The sequence below is a fragment of the Scardinius erythrophthalmus genome (assembly GCF_964197995.2).
Source record: "Scardinius erythrophthalmus genome assembly, chromosome: 7".
Taxonomy (NCBI): Eukaryota; Metazoa; Chordata; class Actinopteri; order Cypriniformes; family Leuciscidae; genus Scardinius; species Scardinius erythrophthalmus.
This window is the reverse complement of record NC_138227.1, coordinates 8,252,750-8,278,575: the sequence shown is the minus strand read 5'-3', so window position 1 is coordinate 8,278,575 and position 25,826 is coordinate 8,252,750. Positions and strand designations below refer to the sequence as shown.

Here is a 25,826-nt window from a genome sequence, read left to right as displayed (position 1 = left end):
GCAGCCAAATGGGAAATAAATAGTAATGATGTTTACACTACAAAACGCTATGTAAAGTTTTCAGGGAAGGATGGAGAGAAGAAAATACATAAAGGAGATCTTACAGAATCATAACCAAATCATAATCATTAATTTAATGCAATAAAACCCTCACGAGATCCATGACTACAGCATGTGTATCATATCATCCCACCACACCAGAGAGAGAGTAAATTACTCATTACTCGTTGACCTATTGGTTACGCTCTAGTTTGCATATCAAATGAATCCTCTTGCCTGTGTGTGTCAGGTCAGAGCTAAATTGGCCTGGAATATCTCGGAACCAATTTATTTTATTAGGAGCCGTGAGACCGGGATCACACGGCCTGAGTGAACACACACACTGACATTTTCTGTAACTCAGTGGATACGACACAGTCCAGTTCAATGGCAAATTATACCACGAAAATCAATTAATAGTGTTTCACTCTCAACAAAAATGTATTATTACTGTCTGCAAACATCCTGCCCCAAACACAACACATACTTTCATTGTGACAATGCTTTTCTAGGGAATCAATACTCGAAAACAATGAATATATTTAGGCCTAAATTTAAGATTTGTGTATTTGAATTACATATAATATTTCCAACCATTTGGATTACACAGTTTAAACTAATAAACCTGATGTATATTTCTCAGTCACACACACAAATGAAGCAGGTAAGAGTTAATTATTAACTATTTGCATCTATTTGATTTTATTTGGGCCTAAATAATCATATTTTATAAAAATGCATTATTCAAATAGCTTAGAATCAACATAAATATTTTCATTGTGAGAAAACATACCTGTTTCTGACCTGCTTAAATTACATATAACTGGAATTTAAACCATTCAAATGGAATCAAAAAAACATAAAACAGAATTTGGTAAAAAAAAAAAAAAAAGGAATTTGATTTTTTTATTTATTTAATAGGGCTCTAAACATGTCATTAAAAATTGTTGTTAAATTATATTTAAAGTTTCATGACATAAATTAATTAGACATGCTTTTTGATTACTAAAAATACATTTTACGGAGTCCCCAAAAAAAGAAAAATTTAAATGCAAAAATAGAATTTGGAAAAAAGTCAAACAGATTTTGGGAAAAAATAAACCGGATTTTATAGGACCCTACATTTCATTGAACGTGAACACATTCAAATCCCAGAAATACAAGCGCAGAGGGAACACATACACACTTGAGTAAAGATTATGTTTATTAATACTTTAACTCTGAACCGTTTTTGCTGTATACTGGGTAAGTACAGGGGTATTTACACGACATCATCTCATATTCTCTATTAAAATACATATGTACTGTATGTGACACTCGATAAATAAAAAGAACAAATGTTGCGGGTTGATGGCACTGTAGTGTTTAAAACAAATGACAAACATTCTAAATAAGAACATCTTAGAATCATCCGTGTAACTGCACGTGTTCCGCACACCAGAAATATTTAAATTCTGGAATATGTTTAAGGCCAGCATTTATAATTCATCAGTAGCAAAATATTAAGTTTCACTCAGTGCTCAGTGGGCAAAAAATAAAATGTTTTTAATTAGTTGGATTTGCCTATTCAGCCGATTTCAGTTGGACAATAAAAAATAATGAATTAACAGCAAAGCAGTAAAAATATGAATCAAATGAAGGAACCTCAAATGCTCAAACTGGTCTTTGGGGTTTCGCATCCCGACGATTCAGCAGGAACTTCTCGTGGATTCTCACCGCAGCCTCTTTCTCCTGAAACGTTTTCTGCTCCGCAGAGTGTTCGATAAGTCTGTTACCATGGAAACCGAGACACGGTGGCGGCAGGGTTGCTGACACGGATAAACGGGAGGAGACGTGAGTGAGATGAGAGGAGAAGAACGGGAAGAGACGTGAGAATGGAGAAGAGTTCCCCTGGGACGTCCGGTCTGGATTTCAGGACTTCAGGACCTGAAACACGCTGAGCATGTTCCTCCTCGGATGGGCTCTTGCTGTGGAGAGATGGTTTCTGAAACCTCGGACTGCAGCAGATCGTTCTCATTAGATATAATGTGCTTCACTAGGCAGTGTGCCGCCTCATCTATATTAATATTCTCCTAGAGAGAGAGAGAAAGAGAGAGAGAGAGAGTCTTCACACACCTTGTCTCTGGCTGCGACTGCATTAATTAGCTTGTGAATATTCATGAGTCATCATGACACACTGTAACAGAAGGACTGTGAGTCAGCAGAAAGTGTTTGAGTGCTCTGATGTGACGATCACACTTCTCACACCCGATTCGCTACACATAATCGTCCATAAAACAGCAAATAGTTAAAGTTCTGTCATCATTTACTCAACCTCGTGTCATTCCAGGACCCTTTCCAAAGACTTCTTTTCATCAATGGAGCACAAAAGGAAGACTTTAACAGCGTTTCAGCTCACTCACTTTGCCGGTCAAAGGATTAAAAAAAAAATACTTTTACTGAGCAAGGACACATTGAATTGATCAAAAGTGACAGTTATATTCTACAAAAGATTTTTATTAAATGCTGCTCTTTTGAACTTTCAGTTCGGCAAAGAAACCTGAAAAATAAAAACGCATCATGGTTTCCACACAAATATAAAGCATAAAAACTGTTTTAAACATTGATAATAATAATAATAAATGTCTCTTGAGCAGCAAATCATATTATACTGATTTCTGAAGGACCATGTGACGCTGAAGACTGGAGTAATGATGCTGAAAATTCAGCTTTGATCACAGGAATAAATTACATTTTATCGCATATTCACATAGAAAACAGTTATTTTATATTGTAATAATATTTCACTGTTTTTACTGTATTTTAGATCAAATAAATGCAGCCATATAGTGAGAAGAGACTTCTGTAAAAAAACATAACATTTTACCAATCCCAAGTGTCAGTAGTGTATATTCAGATATGATGCAAGTTTAAACATGCATATAAATTAGTTTTGATCACTTAAAGGTGCAGTATGTAAATTGACAGCTAGTGGTTGAAATGGGTACTGCAGTCCAAATTCAAAATATTGGAGGGAGTTGTTTCCCCCCACCTCCTCAGACTCGACTCTCACATGGGTTGCCAGATTGAGGAGATGCAACAGGAAAAAAGCGCAATAGACAATGGAAGACGACGAGCCTTACACTGAAGGTTGAGTTGATTTATTCATATGCCTCTGTTCATAGAGCTTTTTTGATGAATGCTGCGGCTTTTTAGTTTGTGTAGAATCTGCGATCTCTGACCCAGTTCGTTTGCTGGCTTCCATCACTGTGTTTTCCGCCGACTGGCAACCTGATATGTTGAAATACTATTGGGTTAAAGTTTGAGTGGGCGGAGTCACACAAACCAAAACAAAAATGGACATTCCAACACAGAAAAAACATTTCAAAGTAGAATAACTTGCTGTAGAATTTCAGAGAAACAAGTGAAGTAAACATGTTTCCTAAATTTCTGCTAACTTTCCATTAAAAAAAAATAACATACAGCACCTTTAAACCTTTCTTGTCATTTAAAGTGTTAGTTCACCCAAAAATTATCCCATAATTTACTCACCCTCAAGCCATCCCAGTTGTATATGACATTCTTCTTTCAGCCAAACACAATCATAGTTATATACAAAAAATATCCTGACTCATCCAAGCTTTATAATGGGAGTGAATCGTAACTTGCATTTTGAAACCCAAAGAGCGCATCCATCCATCATAAAAGTAATCCTTACGACCCCAGGGGGTTAATTAAGGCCTTCTGAAGCGAAGCGATGCATTTGTGTAAGAAAAATATCCATATTTATAACTTTATCAAATATTCATTCACTCCCATTATGAAGCTTGGAAGAGCCAGGATATCTTTTAATATAACTCTGATTGTGTTTGGCTGAAAGAAGAAAGTCATTTACACCTAAGATGGCTTGAGGGTGAGTGAATTATGGCATAATTTTCATTTTTGGGTGAACTAACTTTTTAAGGAGTTTGCACATTCATAATGAATGAGGATGAGTAAATGACATGAGGATGAGTAAATGATGACAGAACTTTAATTTTTTGCGAATTAACAATGTCTGAGATTCTTGACCCGCTGTGTGATATAAATGAGTCTTTCAATTAAACCACAAACAGAATAGAAACTAGATCATATTTATTCTAGTATCCTAATAAACCTCTGTGCACATTGATCTTGAATCATCTCAAATCAGTGTTTATATCATTATGAGCTGTCTATAAATAAGCTCAGGGTCTTCAGATGTTCATTACATACCTTGGCTGAAGTTTCAAACCATCCCACGAAGCCGTTCTCCTGGCAGAACTGCTCCATCTTGATGCCGTTGTTTGTGAGAACGTCTCTGCCCTGATCGCACTTGTTGGCGAGCAACACGGCCGCCACGTGTTTCCCGTTGGATAAACTCAGCTTGGCGTCGAGATCCTCCTTCCATTTCGTTACCGCCTCGAACGTCGACGGCCGAGTGACGTCAAAAACGATGAAAGCTCCCATGGCCTCTCGGTAATACACCCGCGTCATGTTCCCGAAACGCTCCTGGCCTGTGAGAGTCAGAAAAAAACCACATGAGAGAGACAGTCTTCCGTAACAAGCATATACACACATTCAGTGACTACAAAGACAACAATGAGATGTTTATTATCAGTTGAAGCCTTGGGTGAGTGTGGGAGGATTTCAGTCTCTCCCTGATCCACGTGATCGCACTTTGGGATTCTTGTACACATTTTCCACGGGTCCGAGCTAAAGCCTGGATATCATTAATGAGGAAAAACACATTCCAGCAGCTCATATTGATCAACTCCACTGAGCTCCAGCCTCACGCCACTGAACTTAAAGCTCTGATCTGGGCCACGACTCAGTGCTCAGGATTAGTGTCAGAAGTTACTGGAGTGAGAAACACTGAAGAAAGCAGAACTGAGAAAGACGAGTCTTGCAATGGAAACTAATGCAGAAACAATCCTTAATGAGAAATAAATAGTTGTCATTTACAACAGAAGAAAAAAAAATGCTGTCTTTACAATAACACTTGATATCTAATCTAATGTAATGACATTTAATTGCCCAAATAGATCTAAAATCAAGTTGGTGTTAATTTAACACCAACTTTAAGTCCATAATTGTATCCCTTAAAACTCATCTTTGATCACCAAAAAGACATATTTAAACGTTCTTTCCTTGAAAAAAAATTATTCATGCCTTAAAATAGCTTGAAGCCCCGCCTCCACTCACTCACTCCAGCTCAGAGATCCAATGGTTGACGATCACACGTTGATCTGATTGGTTATAAGGTAGTTTGTGACGTCAGAAACACCAGCGACTTCAAACCATGTTTTAAAACTGTCTTTGATTCACTGCAGTTTTAAGGAGAAAATACTCAGCAATGCTGTCGACTTATGAATTTACATATGCTTTGACTATAAGCGTATTAAAAACACCACATAGACATAAAACAACATTAAAAACACCACATGGGACTTTAAAGACTAATGTTTGTCTGAATCAATTTCTGGGTCAAACATACAGCATATGGCTAAATTAAACCAGTATTTCCACTTGCCATTGTGCAGCGTTTACTACAGTAAAGTTAACTGAGTGGATCAGGTATTCTGAGCTCATGTGATTGAGTGGAGGCGGGGCTAATTTGCATATTCATGGTCCGCGTATGAAGCAAGGGTGTAGACTAGGTTGTCAAACATATGTCTCTCGGGCGAATACAGTACAGCGGTAAACAAGGAAGCGATATATTGCTGGTGTTCTAAGCGCCACCTACTGACAGAGGGTGAATATGCATTTTCATTCACTCAGTGCTGTTTTTGTTTTGTGAAGGTGTCTTCTAGCATAATTATAGGACAATTTCACAAAACAAAAGTCAGAACAATCTAATTTAAATAAAATAAAAAAACTGCTCTTTTTACATGTGTTTAGCATCATTGTTTGCATCAGGATTAAAATGTAGAGGTTGCTTCTAATTCCAAATGGCTACAGATATTTTTGGTTTCTGTTATAGTGCAACTAAACAACAAATAAATTTGCTTAAATGAAGAAAAAAAATCGGCAACCGGTATCGGAATTTGCTTGTAAAAAAATCGGATTCCGCCATGAAAAACATAATCGGGACATCCCTAATAAAAAATATATTAAATAAAACATTATTTTACATATTTAAAGTCCCCCTGTGGTGAAAATCAAGGTTTTAATATTTTGTATATGCCTATGTGGTGCTTTAAAGCAAACCATGTGTAAATTCATAAGTCGACACCATTGCTGAGTATATTTTCTCCTTAAAACTGCAGTGAATCAAAGACAGTCTCAAAAACACAGTTTAAATCGCTGGTGTTTCTGACGTCACAAACTACCTTGTAACCAACCAATCTCTGAGTGATCCACTGGATCCACTCTGAGTGAGTGAGTGGAGGCGGGGTTCATTTTCATATTCATAGAACCACATATACTATGGGGCAAGGGTATAGAGTTACATTCAAGCTATTTTGATGATCAAAGATGAGTTTTAAAGGATACAATTATTGACAACTGGAGGACTTTAATAAAAGTCTTTTCACTGTAAACATGCAGTTTTCACAGAGCAGTGTGATTTTTCTAGTTTTCTTGAAAATTAATTTGTAGTTTGTAATGTTAATATTAATGTTGGCTTTAAAAAAAGTTTTAAAAAATGTAATTTGTCATTGCACATGGTCACATTTTTTTCCCACCCGGCCCTCAACCTAAAATGAGTTAGACACCCCTGTAGAGTGACATTCAATCTATTTTACTATTTTCACAGGGGAAAAGTTTTTAAATAGGCTATGTAATTTTGGTGATCAAATAAGAGTTTTAAGGGATACAATGATTGACTACAGAGGAACTTTAAGGTGTATGATTAAAACGTCAACATATCCTAATGTTTTTCTATAAAGCTGCTTTAAAACAATGTGTATTGTGAAAAGTGCTACACATGCATTTGAATTACATTACTTTCTATCGAGAACGATTTCACAATGACAAATCATGCTCCTGTCTGATGTACCTGTGCATTTCATCTCCTATGTACAATGACGTTCCTGTTTTCCTTCTTTTGAAAATCTCCCTCACATGAGCGGCGAACACATGACCGCGCAGAGCGCGCGCGTGAGGAAAGTTATTCAAAAGACACTTAAATAAAACAATGCGTCATCGTAATTAGATTACAACATATTTGAATATGCTTGGCCCACATAGCAATATTAGACCAACATATTATAAAGTGTCTTTAAGTGTGTAGAAATAATGTGTCTGTTTATCATAGATATACTACGTAGAAAATATTATACAAGTTCTTCACAGCTTTATGTGACAAGTCAAGAATAAAAATAAAAACATTTTTTTTTAAATCACGCACATAATAAATAGCATATGGCCAAGGCAGTGCATATTAACCTACTATATAAATAAATACACTTTATATTAATATATTGTGTAATTTAAATACATTTTAAACAAACTTTGGCCCAGAAGAAAGGGTAGCCTAAATAATTAAAATTAAATTAAAAATAATGTTAAATTACCGGCGATGTCCCAGAGCTGCAGTCGGACGGTCTCCTGCTCGAGGTTCAGGACTTTGAGCGCGAAATCCACGCCGATCGTCGCGCGGTAGTTTGGTGAGAAGTTCTGGTGCACGTAGCGCTTGATGATGCTGGTTTTCCCCACACCCAGATCTCCGATCACTAGGATTTTATACAGGTGTTCCTTCAGGTGATGGTTCTGCATGGTTGTGTGAGATGGAGCCGAACATGGACGCGTGTGATCTTCAGTGAGACTCTGAGGGAAGAAACAGAAACGCCCTGCGGAGAGAAAAACTCAAACTTGTGACTCGTCAGTCGAGCATGAGACCAGAGACGTGAGGTGATGGAGGGGTCGAGGAGGGACTGGTGAAACTGCATTAGAAACTCAGAATGGTACAGTTGTCGAAAAAAAGTTAATAAGTAGGCTACTACTAAAGTTTGACTAAACAGAAAAAGCACCAACACATACAATCGTTCTGAAATGAGCCTGGTAAATGTTTGTAAGGGTGTGAGGATCGCCCACGCCCCGATAATTAGCTTTCTTTACTAAACAGTGATATGAGTCTCCAAATGTGCAAAGACTGAAGTGTAGGCGCTATTATAAGTTTACACTGACTACTACCCTAAAATATCAAATCAAATCAAATTTTATTTATAAAGCACATTTAAAATCAACCTTGGATGGCCAAAGTTGCTGTACATGAAAGAAAAACAGAAAAGGCAAAAATGGATAATAAAAATATACCATGGTATCCATATTCCTGTCTGTTAAACAATCAGTTAAATAAACGCATGCTTTTGGACATCATGGTACCATGGTATTTTTAAAAGTACTTTTCATATAATAATTAATTAGTACATTTTTGTATCGGGTTGCAAATTGCAATTATAGTAAATTTACATAGGATCTTCTTACCAGATACGAATTTGGATTCAAGACAAGAGAGTGGTTGGAGATTGTGCCGTGAAGCAGTGCATGTAAACTGCTAAAGTATAGTTCATGTAATGCCTCCTCAAAACCAAATCTCTCCAGCGAGCGGTTCCTTTAAGCTCTAAACAAGAGCTGTTCCCAGAGAGATCACTGAGGCTAGTCGTGACGTAAGGAATGCCATTTCCAGATCCAAGTGAGAATAAGTTTAGAGTAAAATCTCAACAGCTGTTCATGAGCACTGTTTATTTATATTACACTTTTAATAACTCATTGAGTGCTCTATAGTGTCCAGGCTCACGGCATCCCGGACACCAATGGGGCTTATGTGCAACATCTGTGTTCGGCAATCCTATAAGATCATTACAAATCACACTGTGCAACACTGATCTGATGAACTTGGGTACGACATGCATGTAGACAGTATGGTGATGACACCTATTGAATCGTAGGCTACGATGCAAGTTACTGTAGAAGAATAAAACGTCATCGGCATGAGCTAGTGGTGAAAACAGAGTCAGATGAATCACATTTTGGCAATTGTGGTTTTTGTGCGCTGAAAAAAAGAGAATGAAGCAAAACGGTCATGGCTTGGGAAAAGAGGCCATCTTGGCATGGCGATTTTGCAAATGGAGCTTGAGGAAAGTAGTTTTAAGTTTTAGCGCAGTGTTGTGTTGATCAGTACGGCATTTTATGTTGCATTGGCCAGCCAGTAGAGGTAGGTCATGGCAGCAAACACACTGAGAGATGATCATGCTAAATTCATGACACCGTCAGAAAATGAGCACAGGCTATCTTTGGTTGCAAGTCCACGACAACGGCCATCTTTGAACTTCTCTCACTGTACGATGTAGCAGTTTCGCCTCGATTGGTCATCTTTCATCGTGGACAGCCCAAAATCGTACAAAACGTACCGGGCATAAAACAGGTTTTGCAAGCCATTTGCAAAATCGTTTTGAAAGACAGCCGTTTTACTCAAGATGCCGTCAAAGGAGCTACTAAAGAGGAGCGTAACCCGATGTCCATCGCTTATGCAGATTGATATCTAAGCTTATTTTTCGTCTTCTCATTGACATTTGAATATTAAAGGGGTGATGAACTGAGAAATCAAATTTTCCTTGAGCTTTTGACATATAAGAGGTCATAATACTATAATAATATCCTGTAAGTTTCAGAACTGAAAACTACCTTGTTAGTCCAATAAAAGCTTTAATAGACATCAGGCTCAGCAAACGACTCGTTTTTCAAAGTGGGGAACAATGACGTCAAAGAGGATAAAACACCGCCTCCACAAAAGAAGATCAACGCCTACTTCAGCACGGCCTGTTTAGCCCCGCCCACCGATTCGCCCAAACATGCTAAATAACATAGGACGACATGATGATTGCTAAACCGGATCGAGCTACTTCCAAGCAATAAACATGCTGTTTACTAAATATTGTGCGTGCCTGTTTGTGGAAGAAGACAGTCTGCATAAGCTTCCTTCGGATTCCAGCATGGTTAAACTTTATTAAATCAGTCAATCACAATTTCCCGACGGATCTGCCAGCAACATGTAAGTAACCATGTGTACTCTAATGCCTGATCTGCGATCAGTGATTTCTGATGTTTAATAATTCAAGTTCAGATATTTCTCTTAAAATCGTTCAATACTGTTTATGCATCAGTGACTAAACGATCAACTTCACATAATTTCTCGTAGTATTATGAAAATAATCTTTTTAAAACTGTTATTAAATTATATATAGAAAGCGATCAAAGAACGATCCCTTTCCATTCGCCCAAGCTGTCAATCAAACAGCACAGCGCGAGCCGCGAGAGCTTATCTGGACACTTACCAAACTCGTGATGAAATAATGACACTGTTACACTACACAACGAAGCTCTTACTGTGTATTCACATCGTGTTTGCATTGTGATTTGGTGTAAGCTTTTGTGAGAGTGCAAAAATTGCGTTGCAATGATAAGATCTTTATTCACGCGATCAACAGACTGTCTGTCATCTGCTCAGTGCTCATCATGCTGCAACCTTTCATGCGATGTAATAGATTTAAATATAATGCTTTAAACGATACTTTTCACGATTTGTTAATCTCGATAGCTGTAATAGTAAAAACGTAGTAAAAGTTTTCGAGAGAGTTCATGTAATACTAGCTATTTCATATGCAAGCATGTCAGCCAATCACAGCAGTGGGCGTTTGCACTGCAGTCTCACAGCAGACACGCCCATTAAAACGGAGCGTTCAAATCTGAAGCTGAAATCAGGCTTGGAAAAATGGCTTTTATTTATAAATTATGACAATTTTTGATGTAAAAATCATACTAACATTATAAGGGCACCCCAGGTAACATTATATAATAATAAAACAATCCAGTTCATGACCCCTTTAAAATTGAATAACACACCAACAAGTGTCCAGAGACTGTCGGTTTATACTGCCGTTAACTTTCTCTGACAAGCGGATGCGATGAGACCGTGAACTCTTGTTCATGTGACTCTCAACAAAGCCCATTCTCTAACAATTCATAAAAAACTTTAACATAAAAAGCTGAAATTTTGTTATGAAGATAAAGGTTAGGATCATGGCTCTTCAGTAGTATTACAGCACACTGCGAGTGTATATTAGCACAGTTTGCTGTTTGCCATCTGATAGATTGGACCTGGAAAGGCGATGCGTGACGTCAGACTTTGATAAATGTCAGTTGCATTACATCCTGATTTACCAAACCCTTCTTAAATTCTGAACAGAGTCTATTTGAATTGGATTTGATATCATTTATGGCTGTAATTTATACAAGTCTGATCTCATGTATTAAGCATTAATGCAACACAAAGTCAAGTACACCTGAAGTCAAACATATCATTAAAAGCAAATTTATTAAAGATCATGAAACAGACACAAAGGCAAAATATTAAAAAAGTCCTGAGCAGCTTGTCTTTTGGCAAATACCCTGACAGGACTCAAAATATAATGCACATCCCTTTTGTCTATTGCGATTCGAGTGATTGTTCATTAAACCAGAAGTATGGATTTTCCTGTGGACAATTGCCAACTTGATATTCTCGGAATACAAAATGACCTCTTGTCCAATTAAAACAGTGGTGCAAAAATGTATACAGAAGAGTGCAAATGTGACATTCAGAGCTCACATGGATCAACCAAAATCTAAAATCCCTTTTTTTCTTCTAAAAACACAAAATTAAATTGCCAATTTATGTCACTGTCCTTTTGGAAATCCACGCTAACAGAACAAAAACAAAAAGGACACGAGGTCTCTTTCTCTCAGGAGGTCAGTTGCAACAAAACACAGCAAAATGCATGTAGGTCTTGCCTCTAGATTAAAATGATTACATCAATTTAAAACCATAACTAGACTCTAGACAGGGTTGCTTTTGGCTGACAGTAACAATTGGAAGTGCAGGTGACCCAAGACAAAAACATGAGACTGAATCAGAGCAAGAGTTTTTCCAGGTATTCAGAGGAAAAGAGGAAGATGGCATCTGGGGGATTTTCAAGCTTTAAGATTCATTCTCATGTGGATCTGAGCAAAACGAACATCTTGACTAGATGCTTCAAGTTGAAGGGATGGAAACCGAGTGGCTCCACTATTGTTCTGTAAAAGAGCTGCTGGCATCAGAAGGCATAGAACTAAAAGGCACAGAAGATGAGCAAATTCCCTAGAGGTCAGTGACAGGAAACGTCAACGCTCTGGAGTTGACGTCAAATATCACATGGAACCAGACCAAAGAGGAGAACCTCGAAGCTAAAAAAAAAAAAAAAACTAAAACTGCTTCAAAGCGTTTTTTTTATTTATTTAATGTTTGAGAAGTGAGACCGAATCAAGTCTATCAGGTCTTGTAATTTCACACCGTTTGCTATTAAAACGAACCTGAAAGAGAGAAAGATGAATTACAAGACTGTGAAGTTACTATTCTACATGGCTTCTTTCATCACCTAACCTTCAGGTCATGGAGAAAAAGAAACACGTTTAAGTTTTCAACTAGGTAACAAAGTTAAAATAAAATTAAAAAAAGCACAGTTTTCCCTTTTTTAGGCTGCAGAAGTGCGATTATAAAAATGCTCAGAAACATGACTCTGGCTGTGCTTGCTTTAACTGACCCATTCATCTACACGCGCTCAAAGTTTGGAGATTGGCGTAGCCGCCACAGCAATGCTCTCAATGGCACACTCATCCGTTCCACGACGGATTTTGAAAAACCCGTTCTCGCCCCAGTTGGATCCCCAGCTGTTCTTCACGATCCAGTATTTCTCCCCGGTCTTATGGCACTTCCCGTACCCCACCAACAACACGGCATGATTGGTCAGCTCAAAGGGATTGTTGGAGTCGCGGAGGAAGGTGTGATGGTAGATGCCCTCTTTATAGTTCATGAAGTCTGGGTACACCTCCAGTGCCACTCCCATGGGGCCGTTCTTGACCAGCTCCAGCATCATGGCCTCCTCGCTGCATCCCCCGTAAAAACCACCCACGTAGTGATACTCGGAGGCATACCAGCGTGTGCATTTCTCAGGGACTTTGCAGGGAGAATCATCTCCGGTGTACGGGAAACAGTTCTCCTCCACAATGCCGAAGTCCTGGATGTATTTACCAATCAGGTATGGGAAACCTCCATCACAACCTGTACAGAAGACAAAACACTTAGAAATCCAAAACTTGAACTGCAGAACATCCATTTAATTGCACAATTATATAAAAAAAAAAAGACATTTTAAAATGTTATATATTTGATTATGACAAATGCAACAAATTCTAAAATAATTTGTATGGTATATAACAAACAACAGAATTGTTGCTATTAATAATAATGGATGATGATATCCATTATTAGTAAAAACGATAGCATGCACATAAACTAAATCTAAAAACGTATATAAACATCCTTTCAAGCATAGTTTGTTCATTCCTCTCCCATTTTTAATGTAGTTAAAAAAATAAAAAAGCATTTATCCTGAAACTTTACAAACCCGAACAATGTTTTATTTTCATTAAAGCTTTGCAATGTATTAACACATACGTGTCTATATCCCTAAAAAAAAAAAAAAAAAAAAAAAAAAACCTTGTAAAGCCTAAGTAACCAGTGAAATTATGCATTTAAATATGGAGCAATATCAATAAACAACATGTACTTACTAGTTTAGGATAAGGTTTAGTTGCATGTAATAATGCATAAATTACTGTTGTTACTACAGTAAGTACATGAAGGGCACTGTAAAATAAAGAGTTAACAATTTTTTCTTTTCTTACAAAACCTACAAGGGGGGGGGGGGAGGGGGAGAGGGGGCACCAAGTCAAACATTTACACAATGAATCCATTCTGATCTCAATCTGATTGTGTAACCATAATCCTGAGGGTTTTGGAAAAGCAAACATTCACAGTTTTATAACTGGAAATACGCAGACGGCCCTCTGAAGTTCGGCACAGATACGGGTCATATTAAACATTTGCCTCAGGGCATCAACGCATGCTTTTACCCTGAGAATACTGGGAGCAGGACACCACTTGCTGAGGACTGAACACTGGCTGCTGGGTGTTGTTCGTCTGGATCCGGACTCGGGCTTCAAGCATTCCCATAGTGGCAAAAGAGTAACAGCTGCCGCATTGAGCTTGAGAAAGAAGAGAAGAAATCATTTACAGGTGAAAAAGGCCAATTCACAACCTCATTTCCCCATCCTACAGAAACCTCCTTTAATCCTCTCTCCGTCCTTCTCTAATGTATCCCGAGCTTCTGAAGGAGCTCTTAAAAGGCAGACGCTATCGGACTCTGAAAGGGAAGAGCCACTCCAGACACGGCAACCAGCGCCTGAAGAGCCGATCATCCACTCGCGCTCATTTCAGAGAGAAGACATGAGAAATATGCGTCTGTTTCTCTTCGACTGTACAAGACGGACTAGTGAAGATGAGACTTTAAACCCAAGAGCAAGTGGAAACATACAAATCCAAAACAGACTGTGAGGAGAACCGTTCCAGGGTCAAAAATGGTCAGGTATCTTATGAAAAAGTCAGGTTTTAAATACACAAGTTAATGACAAGAACCAACCAACTTGCTCAAAGAACCGCAATATTTTTCAGTACAAAATAATTCACATTTACAAGCTGGTAAAAAAGTTACACCCTAGTATACAAAAGTAAAAAAAAAAAAAGAAAAAAAAAAAAGACTAAGACTAAAAAAATTTAAATACAAGCTAATTCAAAGTATTATGCACTATAATAGACATTATAATACTGAAATAAGACAGATCATAGACATTAAAAAACATCCCTGCACTTTTTATGAGGGCAAAAAGAAATGGTGGCCTCTCCAGAAACTTAAATTTAATCATTTTTATACACTTAAATTTAAAAATAAATAAAATATTAAATGTTTAAATAAAGTTTGCTGGGGAAAACATGAGAAAGAGCCAAACACAATAGAGGAAGCGCTTGTAATTTCCTGGTAGTGTTTCTAGCATGATTTGTCAGGCTGTTCCAGTAAGAACTGTCAATAACACACACACTCCCAGGATTTCAGATTGAACACAATCAATAGTAGCATCTTGATGTTAATCCCAAGACTGACTCAACTGTAGGTGGTAAAGCACTGTATTGAAGACGTTTTTGATATAAATGACATGTTCAGCTCTGAGCAAACACTGACTGAAGCAACTGTTTTGGTTGCAGTATTTCCCCTCTCACACACACACCTTGGTTGCGGACAGGGCTGACATAACTGAGTCCGTTCACGTTTCTCCAGTCCCATTGTTCTGGAAGACCAGCTGCCATCTTACTGTCTGCAGCAACGGTCACAGGCCTGACACGTCTGAGAGAGAGAGAGGGAGATTTTTATAAATACTTTTATTCCATACAATCAATTTGACAAATCCCCCCCCCCCCCCAAAAAAAAAAAAAAACTAAAGTAAACCCCTCAACGCAAAAAAATTAATAAATCCCCTTCCAGAATATTTTTTATAGCACCATTCCATTTCAGATGTCATAGCATTCATTAATTTATAGTACTTCAAATCAACAACTCTAGACTTGACATAGGCTTTAAATAGACAATATACTGGCCAGGTCTATTCTCTATTCTATTTTTTCTACTTGTTTAGAATAGAAGTGCAAGCGAGAAATCTCATTAATTGACCATTTATCTTGTTAATAAAATTGTGCTGCTATTATTATTATTATGTAATATGGAAGCTTGTTTCCGCCACAGAATACATAAAAGAAATAAAGATAATTGAGAGTTTGCATCTTACAATTCTGACTTCTTTTCTCAGAGTTACGTGAAGTCAGTCTTTATTTCCTCAAAATTGGACTTTATTAAACTCGCAATTACGAGTTTATATCTCACAAGAAAAAAAAAGAAAAAGAAGTCACAATTGTGAGATAAGAAGTCGCAATTACCTTTTAAATTGTTTTATTCCGTGACGAAAACAAGCTTCTATCGATTCATTTGGAGATAAATTTTGTACAGTCAGTCGGTTTAGTGAAGTTTTGTTCATGCATTAACTGAAATCAGCATGGACTAAAATATTTTCTTGAGATTTAAGAACATCGGTTAAACATTAACAACGTCGGTTGATCAAAATGAGAATAGATTTAAAAAAAAAAAAAAAAAAAAAAAGTACATTTTTGGCCCAGCCCTACTTCTAAATAAATTGCACCAGATATTCTGAGCTTGAAATCAGTTTTAAAGGCATCCATTATTCATTTATACACAGAAGCCTGACTGGGCCAATGAAAGTGTGTGTACCGTGGGATCTTGGAGGCACGTCCTCCTGATCTTCTCAGCATCTCCTGTATAGTGAAGGTCTCATGGAGACTGTACGACGTCGCTTTCCAGGACTTCTGGACAGAGTTGATCTGATCCACAAACTCCATGTTGTTTGTGTATGGCAACTTCATGAGCCTAGAGATCATACAAGACGTTTGTTATCAATAAACCATTCATTCATTCATTCATTCATTCATTCATTCATTCATTCATTCATTCATTCATTCATTCATTCATTGCAGGGGAGATGAAATCACATGAGATCTTATCAAGGTAGACAGCGAGATAAGAGACAATCACAAACACAGCTGACACAATCAAACACTCACAGCTGGTGATCGAATCCAAGCATGTGATTGCGGTCGATTCGGGGTGGGATGGGCTGCACCTTCTTCCCAGTGAAACAGGCCCAGTTATTCCCCAAAACATCATGAACCCAACCAGGCAGCGTCTGATCGCAGTAACTGGTCACCTCTGAACCCTGCTGGGTATACTACACACACAGAGAAAGAAAAATAAGGCAACACTTTCATTTAGGGTCCAATTGATTGTTTTATTTTATTTTACAAAATTATTTAAAAAAAAAATATATATTGTGAGCAATAAACGCGCAATAATAATCAGTATTCAAGCAGAAATTAATATAAACGTGCGACTGCTTAAATGAAAGACTAGTCGTCGACTAGAAAAATCTTTAGTCTATAGCAACTCTAATCAATACATATAGTTGGCATTATTTAATTAGTAATAAGTATCCAGCTCTTTACATTAAATTAGTGGAGTTAACAACTAGTTACTGAACTAATAAAATAATAAAACAAAGATTAAATTAAGATGCTAACTATATATTTCTAAATCGCATTGCTTGTTCCACCACGCAAATGACTGTTTTTAAGGTGACAATCTGTTACACATTTGAAGATTTATTGTATCTTGAAGATTGTTGTATTGTATCTTCTGGTATAAAGATGAAGATTGACATTTTGTTAATTAAAAAAATAAGCACATAATGTTGTAAAAATTAAACTTATGTTCTGTGTTTTGACTACTTTTTGAATTTTGTATAATAATATCTCTAGGTAATGAAGATAACAAAAAAAATCATATATATTATTTATAATACACACATACATAGCCTATGTGTATATATATATATATATATATATATATATATATATATATATATATATATATAGCCCTACTCAGTGTTGGTACGCCTCTGGTCATACCACATTTAAGTCGAGACCAATGAAACACAAAAGAGCTGATGTCAGAATTTCCCTAGTGTTGTGAAACCCCAGTCATCTGATCAGTCATGTGGTGTCATCTGAGACTAAAAGTGTCTTATCACGCTTACCTTGAAAAACCCGAACCATTTGTAGTCATTGATCACCACTTCAAAGCCCTGGTTATAGATGAGCGTGAAGAACCCAGTGTGTCCGAGATCATCCACAGATACAGACAACTTCTGCAGGTCCACAGTCACCGTTCTCACCGGCTTCCCTGTTCAACAGTCAGCCAAGTTTATTTCAGAGCATTGAATGTAGAGAATGTAAATAATAGCACTGCGTAAAGTTGGTTTGATACCTTTAGGTCTAACGGTGTTGTAGTTTAATGGATTTAAATGGGTTTAGTAATATAACACCAGATTAATAATCTGAACAACAAGACTTGTGCAATAGAGGTAATAATATTCTGAGTAAGTGTGATATCTTTAGGTCAAACGGTGTTGTATAGTTTCATGGATTTACAGTATTTCATACATTTAAAATCTCCAAAATTATTATAAAACATAAAAAGCGAATTCCAAAAACAGCCCTGTGCAATAAAAGGGATATTTTTCTTAACATTTAACTATTAGTTTGATATCACAATATCATACATTTAAATTGCTTTATAGGGCTAATTTCTTGAAATTAAGCCTTGTGCTATGAAAAGGGTATATGTTTATGTATATCTGAGTTGGTTTGGGCTGCAAACCGATGAATGAAACCGAATGTCAAACGATAAGCTAACTTTACTCTCACAAAGATGGCGCTGCTTTGAATAAGGTCTAGTATAGTCTAATCATGGTAAAATGTAGTAGAAGCATGGTAGGCTACATATCAAATTACTGATGATCTAATCACTGTACCATGGTATCAAAACAGTAGCAGAGTTGTGTTGTATGGTAGTGTATACAAAACAATAGGGCAATTATATGAAAAGATGCACACAGGAGGGGAAACCCTCAACATGAAACCGAAAGTAAACATTAGTAAACTTCCTTGTTAATGAGAAAAGGTGAACAATGGTTGTCTGATCTGACCTGTGCTGGAGCAGTCGATGGTCCGATCCTGCCCCACATCAGACACACTGAAGATCCAGGTGCCCAGCAGGTCCTCATAGGTGCAGTTAGCAGGAGTATCGGCCGCGGACCCGCCGACAAACACAAGCAAAACAATGACGGAGAGCGCGCGCATCCTTACGACGCCCGACAGCAGATATAACGGAGTAAATGACTAAACGATGCAGCGCGCGGGGGTTTTAATAATGATCGGACGCAAGGAAACAGGTGTGTGTGTCCTTCTCGTCCTTCCGCGCATCTGCAAGACTGAAACTATGTTGTTGCCCAGCCGCGTGCTCCTGAACTTATACAGCAATGATCATATGACACGAGTCATGTGACATGCCAGTAAGCGCGCGCACTAAAGTAATTATATCACTTCCACAGAAAGCCATTCATCATCATACAAACAGACGCATTTGATTATATCACACACATAATAATTATCATGACATACACACATTAATTCAATCACATAAGAATGCACACGCATGTTAACGTAGGCTATTCATCATATGAAGAGACAAACACATTTGGTCATGCATTTACAGTGTCACTGACATAATCACAACAATTTACAAACAAAAATAACAACCCTTTCAGTCTGAAATAATCACACTGCTGAAGTAAAGTTTATTGCAAATGTTGTTTCGTGTTGAATTTGAATGTTTTCACCAAATGTCTCCAAAGTATCTTCGAATTACATAAGACTCAAGGCAGATCTTTAGTGAAGTGAAAATTCATGACCTTTGAAACCTGAGTCACACACTTCTGATTTTATAACCGATTTATCAGCAAAACAACCAAAGGACATGTAGTGAGGATTTCACTCGTTTCACTTCTCACTTATTTCAAATGTTTGATGGGTCACTGTTTTTGCATGATTTTCCAGCGCTGTTATTCCTTCATATTTAACTGAAATTTTTAACTGTAAAAAATAATAATCTTGCATCACAATAGGCCTAAGTGTATTGTGATTGTCAAAACATTTTAGTAACTAAACTAAATTGTATTAGGTTTAGTGACAACATGTTGAAATGTTTATGGTACAATTTCTGGTAAGCTGCGTTTTTTTATTATAGCTTGAAACAAATTTCAGGATTTCAATTCAGATCAATTCTTGTGATTTGATTTAATTGTCTAATTTGGATAAATATTAGGTACACAAGATACTGTAGGCATTAATTTTTCTCAAGAAAGAAATCTCACCTAGCCTAATGCTGTAAACATACAGAGAGCCCTTATCAGCTGGTAGTATTATTTAAGGTTAAAAAATTAACTCAGATTAAATATAATGCGTTTTTTATTATAATAACAACTTTATTTAATAAGTAAAAATATAATAAATATGTAATATAGTAGCCTACACATGTTTAGCAAATTACTCTCTAGGGCCTAGGCTATTTTTTCTAGCCAACTGCGTGCTATAGCCCATATTATGGTCATCAAATGGCTTTCCTGCATGAGGTAATGTTATGTGACAGTTGTTTTCCAGCTGTTTTATTGACCCTTTCCACGGTTGAAAAACACTGATTGATCGATATTATGTATGATGAATATACATTTCGGTAAGTTGTACTGTTTCTTTTAACATTGTTCATTCGTGTTTATTTACTAGCCTATTAGTTAGAGATGATCGGTTCACGTGCCGCTAGGGATCTTCCACGTCACATTTACAAATGCCAAAACGTTGTTTATTGTTTGAATTTCGTAATAAAATGGATATCATAACTAACCTGCTCTGTCTAGTCTGTCGGTTTCCGTGTCCTCTTTGCTTCGTGATTTTTCTGTGCGTGAGAAAATGGATGTGTGGCGTGAGAGCGTGTGAAAAAAAGTGTCAGTGTGGCAGCTCTGCAGTAACAGTAGAAGAAAAACCAGGAAATTCTACTTTAGAAGTACATTTTCACAAAAAAAGAATAAAAGAATATAAATTTTCCGGGACTGTCGCTCAAAAAAGAGAACAACTCCTGGAAAACCGGGACGGGTGGCAACGCTCACTAACTGTTTTGGGCCCTGTGAATGAAAGTTTCAGCTCTTTGCTTACACATTTAATTTTTTAAGGGTACGTTTACATGATAACGATGTACTAAAAACTGAAGCATTTTTTCTTTGTGTTTTCCTTTGTACACAACGTTGTCAAAACAATCCGCAAAAAAAAAAAAAAAAAAAAAAAACGACTAGAAACACTGTATTATTCTGCCAGGCCAGTAGGTGGCAATGTCACTTTGTAAGGACACAGCCTATAGACAGAACACTTAATATTAGCGGTGTAATCATATGGTGTAATGGTACGTGCAGAGCCATAGAGAGAAAGAGTTGCGACACTCTTTGATGTCGCCGCTATGGCTGTCACGTGGTTCATGTAAGCCCCAATAGTTCCAAAACACACGCTGGCTGTCATGTTCTTCTATGGGACAGACAGCGATTGCATTATTGAACGGTAAATATAAAATAAAACACACACCCAAGTACTTTTTCAGCTGTTATTGCATTTTGTTAATGTCAGTTTTGCATTTGGAGAGGCAGGGTGACAACGAAATACTGTATATTACTAATTACTTAGATAAGTTTAGGCTATATTTTTGGAGGGAAAAGCTTAGTGTTCATGTTAGCATGGGTAGCAACTTTTATTTAATTTAATTTTTGGGATATACAAACTTTTCATTATGTGACCTGTGGGCTGAGTTTGAGTGGTGAATGCTGCGCGTCGAGTTGTTCCAGAGGTAACGTAAGTTTCTGAAATATCGACCTCTTTTGAATTGTCAACTGTCTATATTGTAAAATAGTTGCTATAAAGGTGGTAGCGATTCATTACCGAACTAATTAGATGCTGTTTAAGACAGATGCAAGTGTTCAGCACCTGAGGGTTGAAAAACATCCAAGAGAATTTCATTAGGATGAGAAAACAAAAAACAGGCGCTCCTTCCGTCGGGTGCATAAAGCACACACACATTCATTTATTATAAGATTTTTAGCAGCATTGCACACATTTTGACCTTTGGGAACAATAATGTGCCCCGCTGCTGTATGAAGGAAAACTTCCTCGGGCCATTAGTGCTTTAAACACGTAATGATGCAGTAAACAAACTTAATGTATGAAGTGCTATTTTTTCCTAAATGCTATTGGCTGATTAAATTTAGAGCTGTTTAAGACAGAAAAGGCCATCTGACGTCCCCCTCTGAGCTCAGCTGTCTCTTCTACTGAATGAACAAGCCGGGGCTTTTAACGAGCCTCATTAACCAATCAGAACAGAGCAGGGTGGGGGAAGACAAAGAGGAGCAATTACCACAACGACTATGATTCACACACTCCATCCTAACAGCCCAGAATAGACAGCGCAGTGAGCTCAAATGCACAGGAATTAGTCACTCGGGCTATTTAGATGTACAGCACTGCCAGTGTGTGTGTGGAAGACAGTGAGAAACAGAAGGAAGTGAGAGTTTGAGTGTGTCCACTTTAAAACAGCTGTTTTATTTGGAGTCCTGATGTGGCACTAGGGTTTCGTCTGCCAGAATATTGTTTTCAGTCGTCGCCGTATCAGTGACACTAATGAGAAGATGATTTCAGAACAGATTCCTGTCGCTGTGAAATATAAAATGGGAAATGAATAGAAGAGATCACAGTACTAGCATACTGCACTGCATACTATTTATCAAATAGTACATCAAACATTAACTTTTGGTGGCCGGATCAAATAATGAGGTGAAAGAGATGTCACCTTTGGTTCAGTCGTCACACTGGGCATGATTGCATTGTGGGATGCATTGGGACTGGATTCCCAGCGTAGCATGCTCTATTGTATTGTATACTGCACATATTGGTAAATGTGGTACATTTGCATTCATGGTTTTGACAGAATGTGAAAAAGTAATCAGTGTGCTTATTTGAATGTGCACTTGTAGCACTTAAAATCATAAAAGTATATTTTAAAACAACTGTACTTGCAGATAATATAATATTAATGAAATAAAAGGCCATTGAAGTGTACTTAAAGTGAGTACACTATCATGACTATAGGCCCTATTTTAACGATCTAAGCGCATGGTCTAAAGTGCAGGGCGCAAGTGCACTTAGTGCGTGTCCGAATCCACTTTTGCTAGTTTAATGACGGGAAAAATAAACGGCGCATGCGGTGCATGGTCTAAAAGGGTTGTCCCTATTCTCTTAGGGCGTAACGTGCAATAAACCAATCAGAGTCTCATCTCCCATTCCCTTTAAAAGCCACAGTTGCGCTTGCGCCATGGTGGATTCGCTATTTTCATGGCGGAATTTGCAAGCGTAAAAACTGAGCGCTTCTTTAGCGAGGAAATTAATCTGCTCATGCGCAAGGTTAAAGCGAGCAAGCAGACCATCAACGGGACAAAGCACGCTTGTTGTGGACCTGCCTATAGGCGCATATTACTAACGCGCTCTTTAAATAACAAAAAAAAAAAAATACTGAACTATTGTGAACGAGATGTGTTCAGGCGCATTGTTGGCACGTTGCTATTTTGAGGCAACTGAAATAGACTGAGCCATCGACCAACTGAAAGCTGGTCTAAAGTCAATGGCGCAATCTATTTCAGTTCCTCAATAGCAACGTGCCAACAATGCGCCAGAACACACCTCGTTTTCAGACCAGCAGCCCATGGGCACACAAATGCATTTGCTATTTAAACAACGTGGCACATGACGTGAAAATGATAACTGCGTCAGGCTGAAATTTAAATTTACATTTTAAATAAATGTTTTAATCTTTTCATGCTTGAAAGTACACTTATTTCATTTTGATGTGTTGACCAACATACTAAAGCACATGTAAAGTATTATCATTTTAACTGTGTGTGTTATTTGATATTACATTTAAAGTTAATATATTTTAAATGTTCTACATTGCATAAGACAATACTCATAATTATGAAATTACATATAAAGGTGTACTTAAGTCCTGCTTAAATGGTTCAACTAGTTGCATTTAAAGTGCCCATGTGGTGAAGTTTCTAATGTTGTTAATATGTCTATGTGGTGTTTTTAATATGCTTTAAGACAAATTATGTGTAAATTCATAAGTCGACAGCATTGCTGAGTATTTTCTCCTTAAAACTGCAGTGAACCAAAGACAGTCTTAAAAACACAGTTTGAAATCGCTGGTGTTTCTGGTGTGGTGTTTCTGGTGTGTCACGAACTACCTTGTAACCAATCAGATGAACGTGTGATCGTCAAAGAGTGGATCTCTGCGCTGCTGTGAGTGAGTGGAGGCGGGGCTCATTTGCATATTCATAGAACTAAATGAGGCAAGGGTGTCGAGTTACATTCAAGCTATTTTAAGGTGTGCATCATTTTTTTTAAAGGAAAAAACTTTTAAATATGTCATTTTGTGATCAAAGATGAGTTTTAAGTGATAAAATTATTGACTACAGGGGGACTTTAATTTAAGTTTAAACCACAATACATTTGCATTTAACGTTCTCCTGTAGTCAATCATTTTATTCCTTTAATTCTAAATAACATGCAATTACATGTCTGAAAACAATACATTTAGTCCACAATACAGTTTACTCTTAAAGTATATTATTTCCATACTAAGTACTCTTTTTAAAAGTATGCAAAATTGTACATATTTTTCACAAGGGCAAGGCAACTTAGTATATTCAAGGTATACATTTTGCAAATATATGCATCAATCACGTTATCTTGGTATTGTTAGTGCACCTTATAGGGGTTGATAATGTACAAGATAATGTGCAGATTTTTCTGACAGTGTATGTAGGCACAGAATACATACTTTATACTGCAGAAATAGTGTGGTAGCATGCATTTTAACAAAGCCATTATTATTATTCATTATTATGTTCTGCTGTTACAGATGAGCACATATAGTACAAGTTAAATTACAGAGATGAAACAGGAAGCAAGCAGCATTTAAGACCAATGCAACATTACACACTCGTCTGGAGGAGCTTCAAGTGTGGGGGCACTTCAGATTAACAGCTGTGTGTGTGTGTGTGTGTGTGTGTGTGTGTGTGTGTGTGTGTGTGTGTGTGTGTGTGTTTCTGAAGTGGTCTTGTATGTGATTAGTGTGATCACCACACATTTTCCTGGTGTGTGTGTGTTTGAGTGACATGCGATCTCGGGGTCTTGAATTGAAACGTGTTGCTGTTCGTTGCTCTCGCCCACACGTAATTACATAAGCTTGCCATCTGCTGTCACACACACGCCTGCATGTATATATTTAAGAAATATTTGCATGTATATACTGTATATACATTTATACATATTTTATATATAAACAAACAAAATTTCCTTATACATGCATGTGTGTATAATTATTTTGTATATATAAATACACACAGTACACACATATATTATGAAAACAAACTTTTATTTTGGATGCGATTAATCGTGATTGGATTGACTGGACTGCCAAAAGTAAATACTTTTTTTACACTAAATGCAGTTAAAAATGCAAAGAACTGTATTTATAACTTGCTCAGTCAGGTCATGTGACCTCCACACTGGTTTATTTTTACATACTACATATATAGTATATACTGTACAGTAAGCAGGATGCTAGTACTATATATTGAACATATGTTCAGTCACATGCTCGCTCACATGAGTTTGCCATATGTGTGTGTGTGTGTGTGTGTGTGTGTGTGTGTGTGTGTGTGTGTGTGTGTGTGTGTGTGTGTGGTGCTGATAAATGAGCTGGGAAGTGAAACACACATCTGAAATGATGGAGTGCACGGCTGGTCTGTTGGTTAATGATCTGGGCTGGTAAAATAAAGGTCTCATGCAGGGCAAGAGTTGCTGAGATACGATCGGGAGTGAGAAACAAAAGCTCCAGGGAAGCTGTTTTTGCAGCACATGCAGCGCTTTAGAGCAAAAGACCTCTACTGCATGACAAATCCCCAAAATAACTAATAAATTAGCAGCTGAAAATGTCTTTTGTTCTCCAGTATCGCTGAAACTAATGGAACAGAAATGAAACTCAGAGTATTCGTCCCCAAGGCCAGACTCTTCCATTTAAAGGTCAGGGGCCTCATTTATAACCGCTGCGTCACACAAAACAGGCCCTGAAAGAGGCGTACGCCACTTCCCACGCATAAGTTGTGATTTATAAAAACTAACTTGACGGAAAAATTTGTGCACTTGCACGCAAAATCTGACCAATGCGTACAAATATTTTGGAGACGGAGTAGTTTGGCGACACCGATGGTGAGCTGAGGGACTGACGACAGATGAAGGAAAGACACTTTAAGGGCCC

At 37.4% G+C, this 25,826-nt stretch overlaps 2 protein-coding genes across 2 annotated transcripts; both read right to left on the bottom strand.

Annotated features, from left to right (window-relative positions):
- Nucleotides 1–1,227: 1,227 nt before the first annotated feature.
- On the bottom strand, nucleotides 1,228–7,869 carry rab38a (RAB38a, member RAS oncogene family). Its single transcript, XM_081371139.1, has 3 exons — nucleotides 7,554–7,869; nucleotides 4,273–4,553; nucleotides 1,228–2,111 (listed from the first exon to the last, which is right to left on the bottom strand). Exons 1-3 carry the CDS (start codon nucleotides 7,753–7,755, stop codon nucleotides 1,959–1,961), a joined length of 636 nt encoding a protein of 211 aa, XP_081227265.1. The 5' UTR covers nucleotides 7,756–7,869; the 3' UTR covers nucleotides 1,228–1,958.
- Nucleotides 7,870–11,337: 3,468 nt separating this feature from the next.
- ctsc (cathepsin C) lies at nucleotides 11,338–18,919 on the bottom strand. Its single transcript, XM_081371124.1, has 7 exons — nucleotides 18,562–18,919; nucleotides 17,611–17,756; nucleotides 16,583–16,746; nucleotides 16,233–16,388; nucleotides 15,181–15,296; nucleotides 13,972–14,103; nucleotides 11,338–13,117 (listed from the first exon to the last, which is right to left on the bottom strand). Exons 1-7 carry the CDS (start codon nucleotides 18,713–18,715, stop codon nucleotides 12,618–12,620), a joined length of 1,368 nt encoding a protein of 455 aa, XP_081227250.1. The 5' UTR covers nucleotides 18,716–18,919; the 3' UTR covers nucleotides 11,338–12,617.
- Between the last annotated feature and the right edge of the window lie 6,907 nt (nucleotides 18,920–25,826).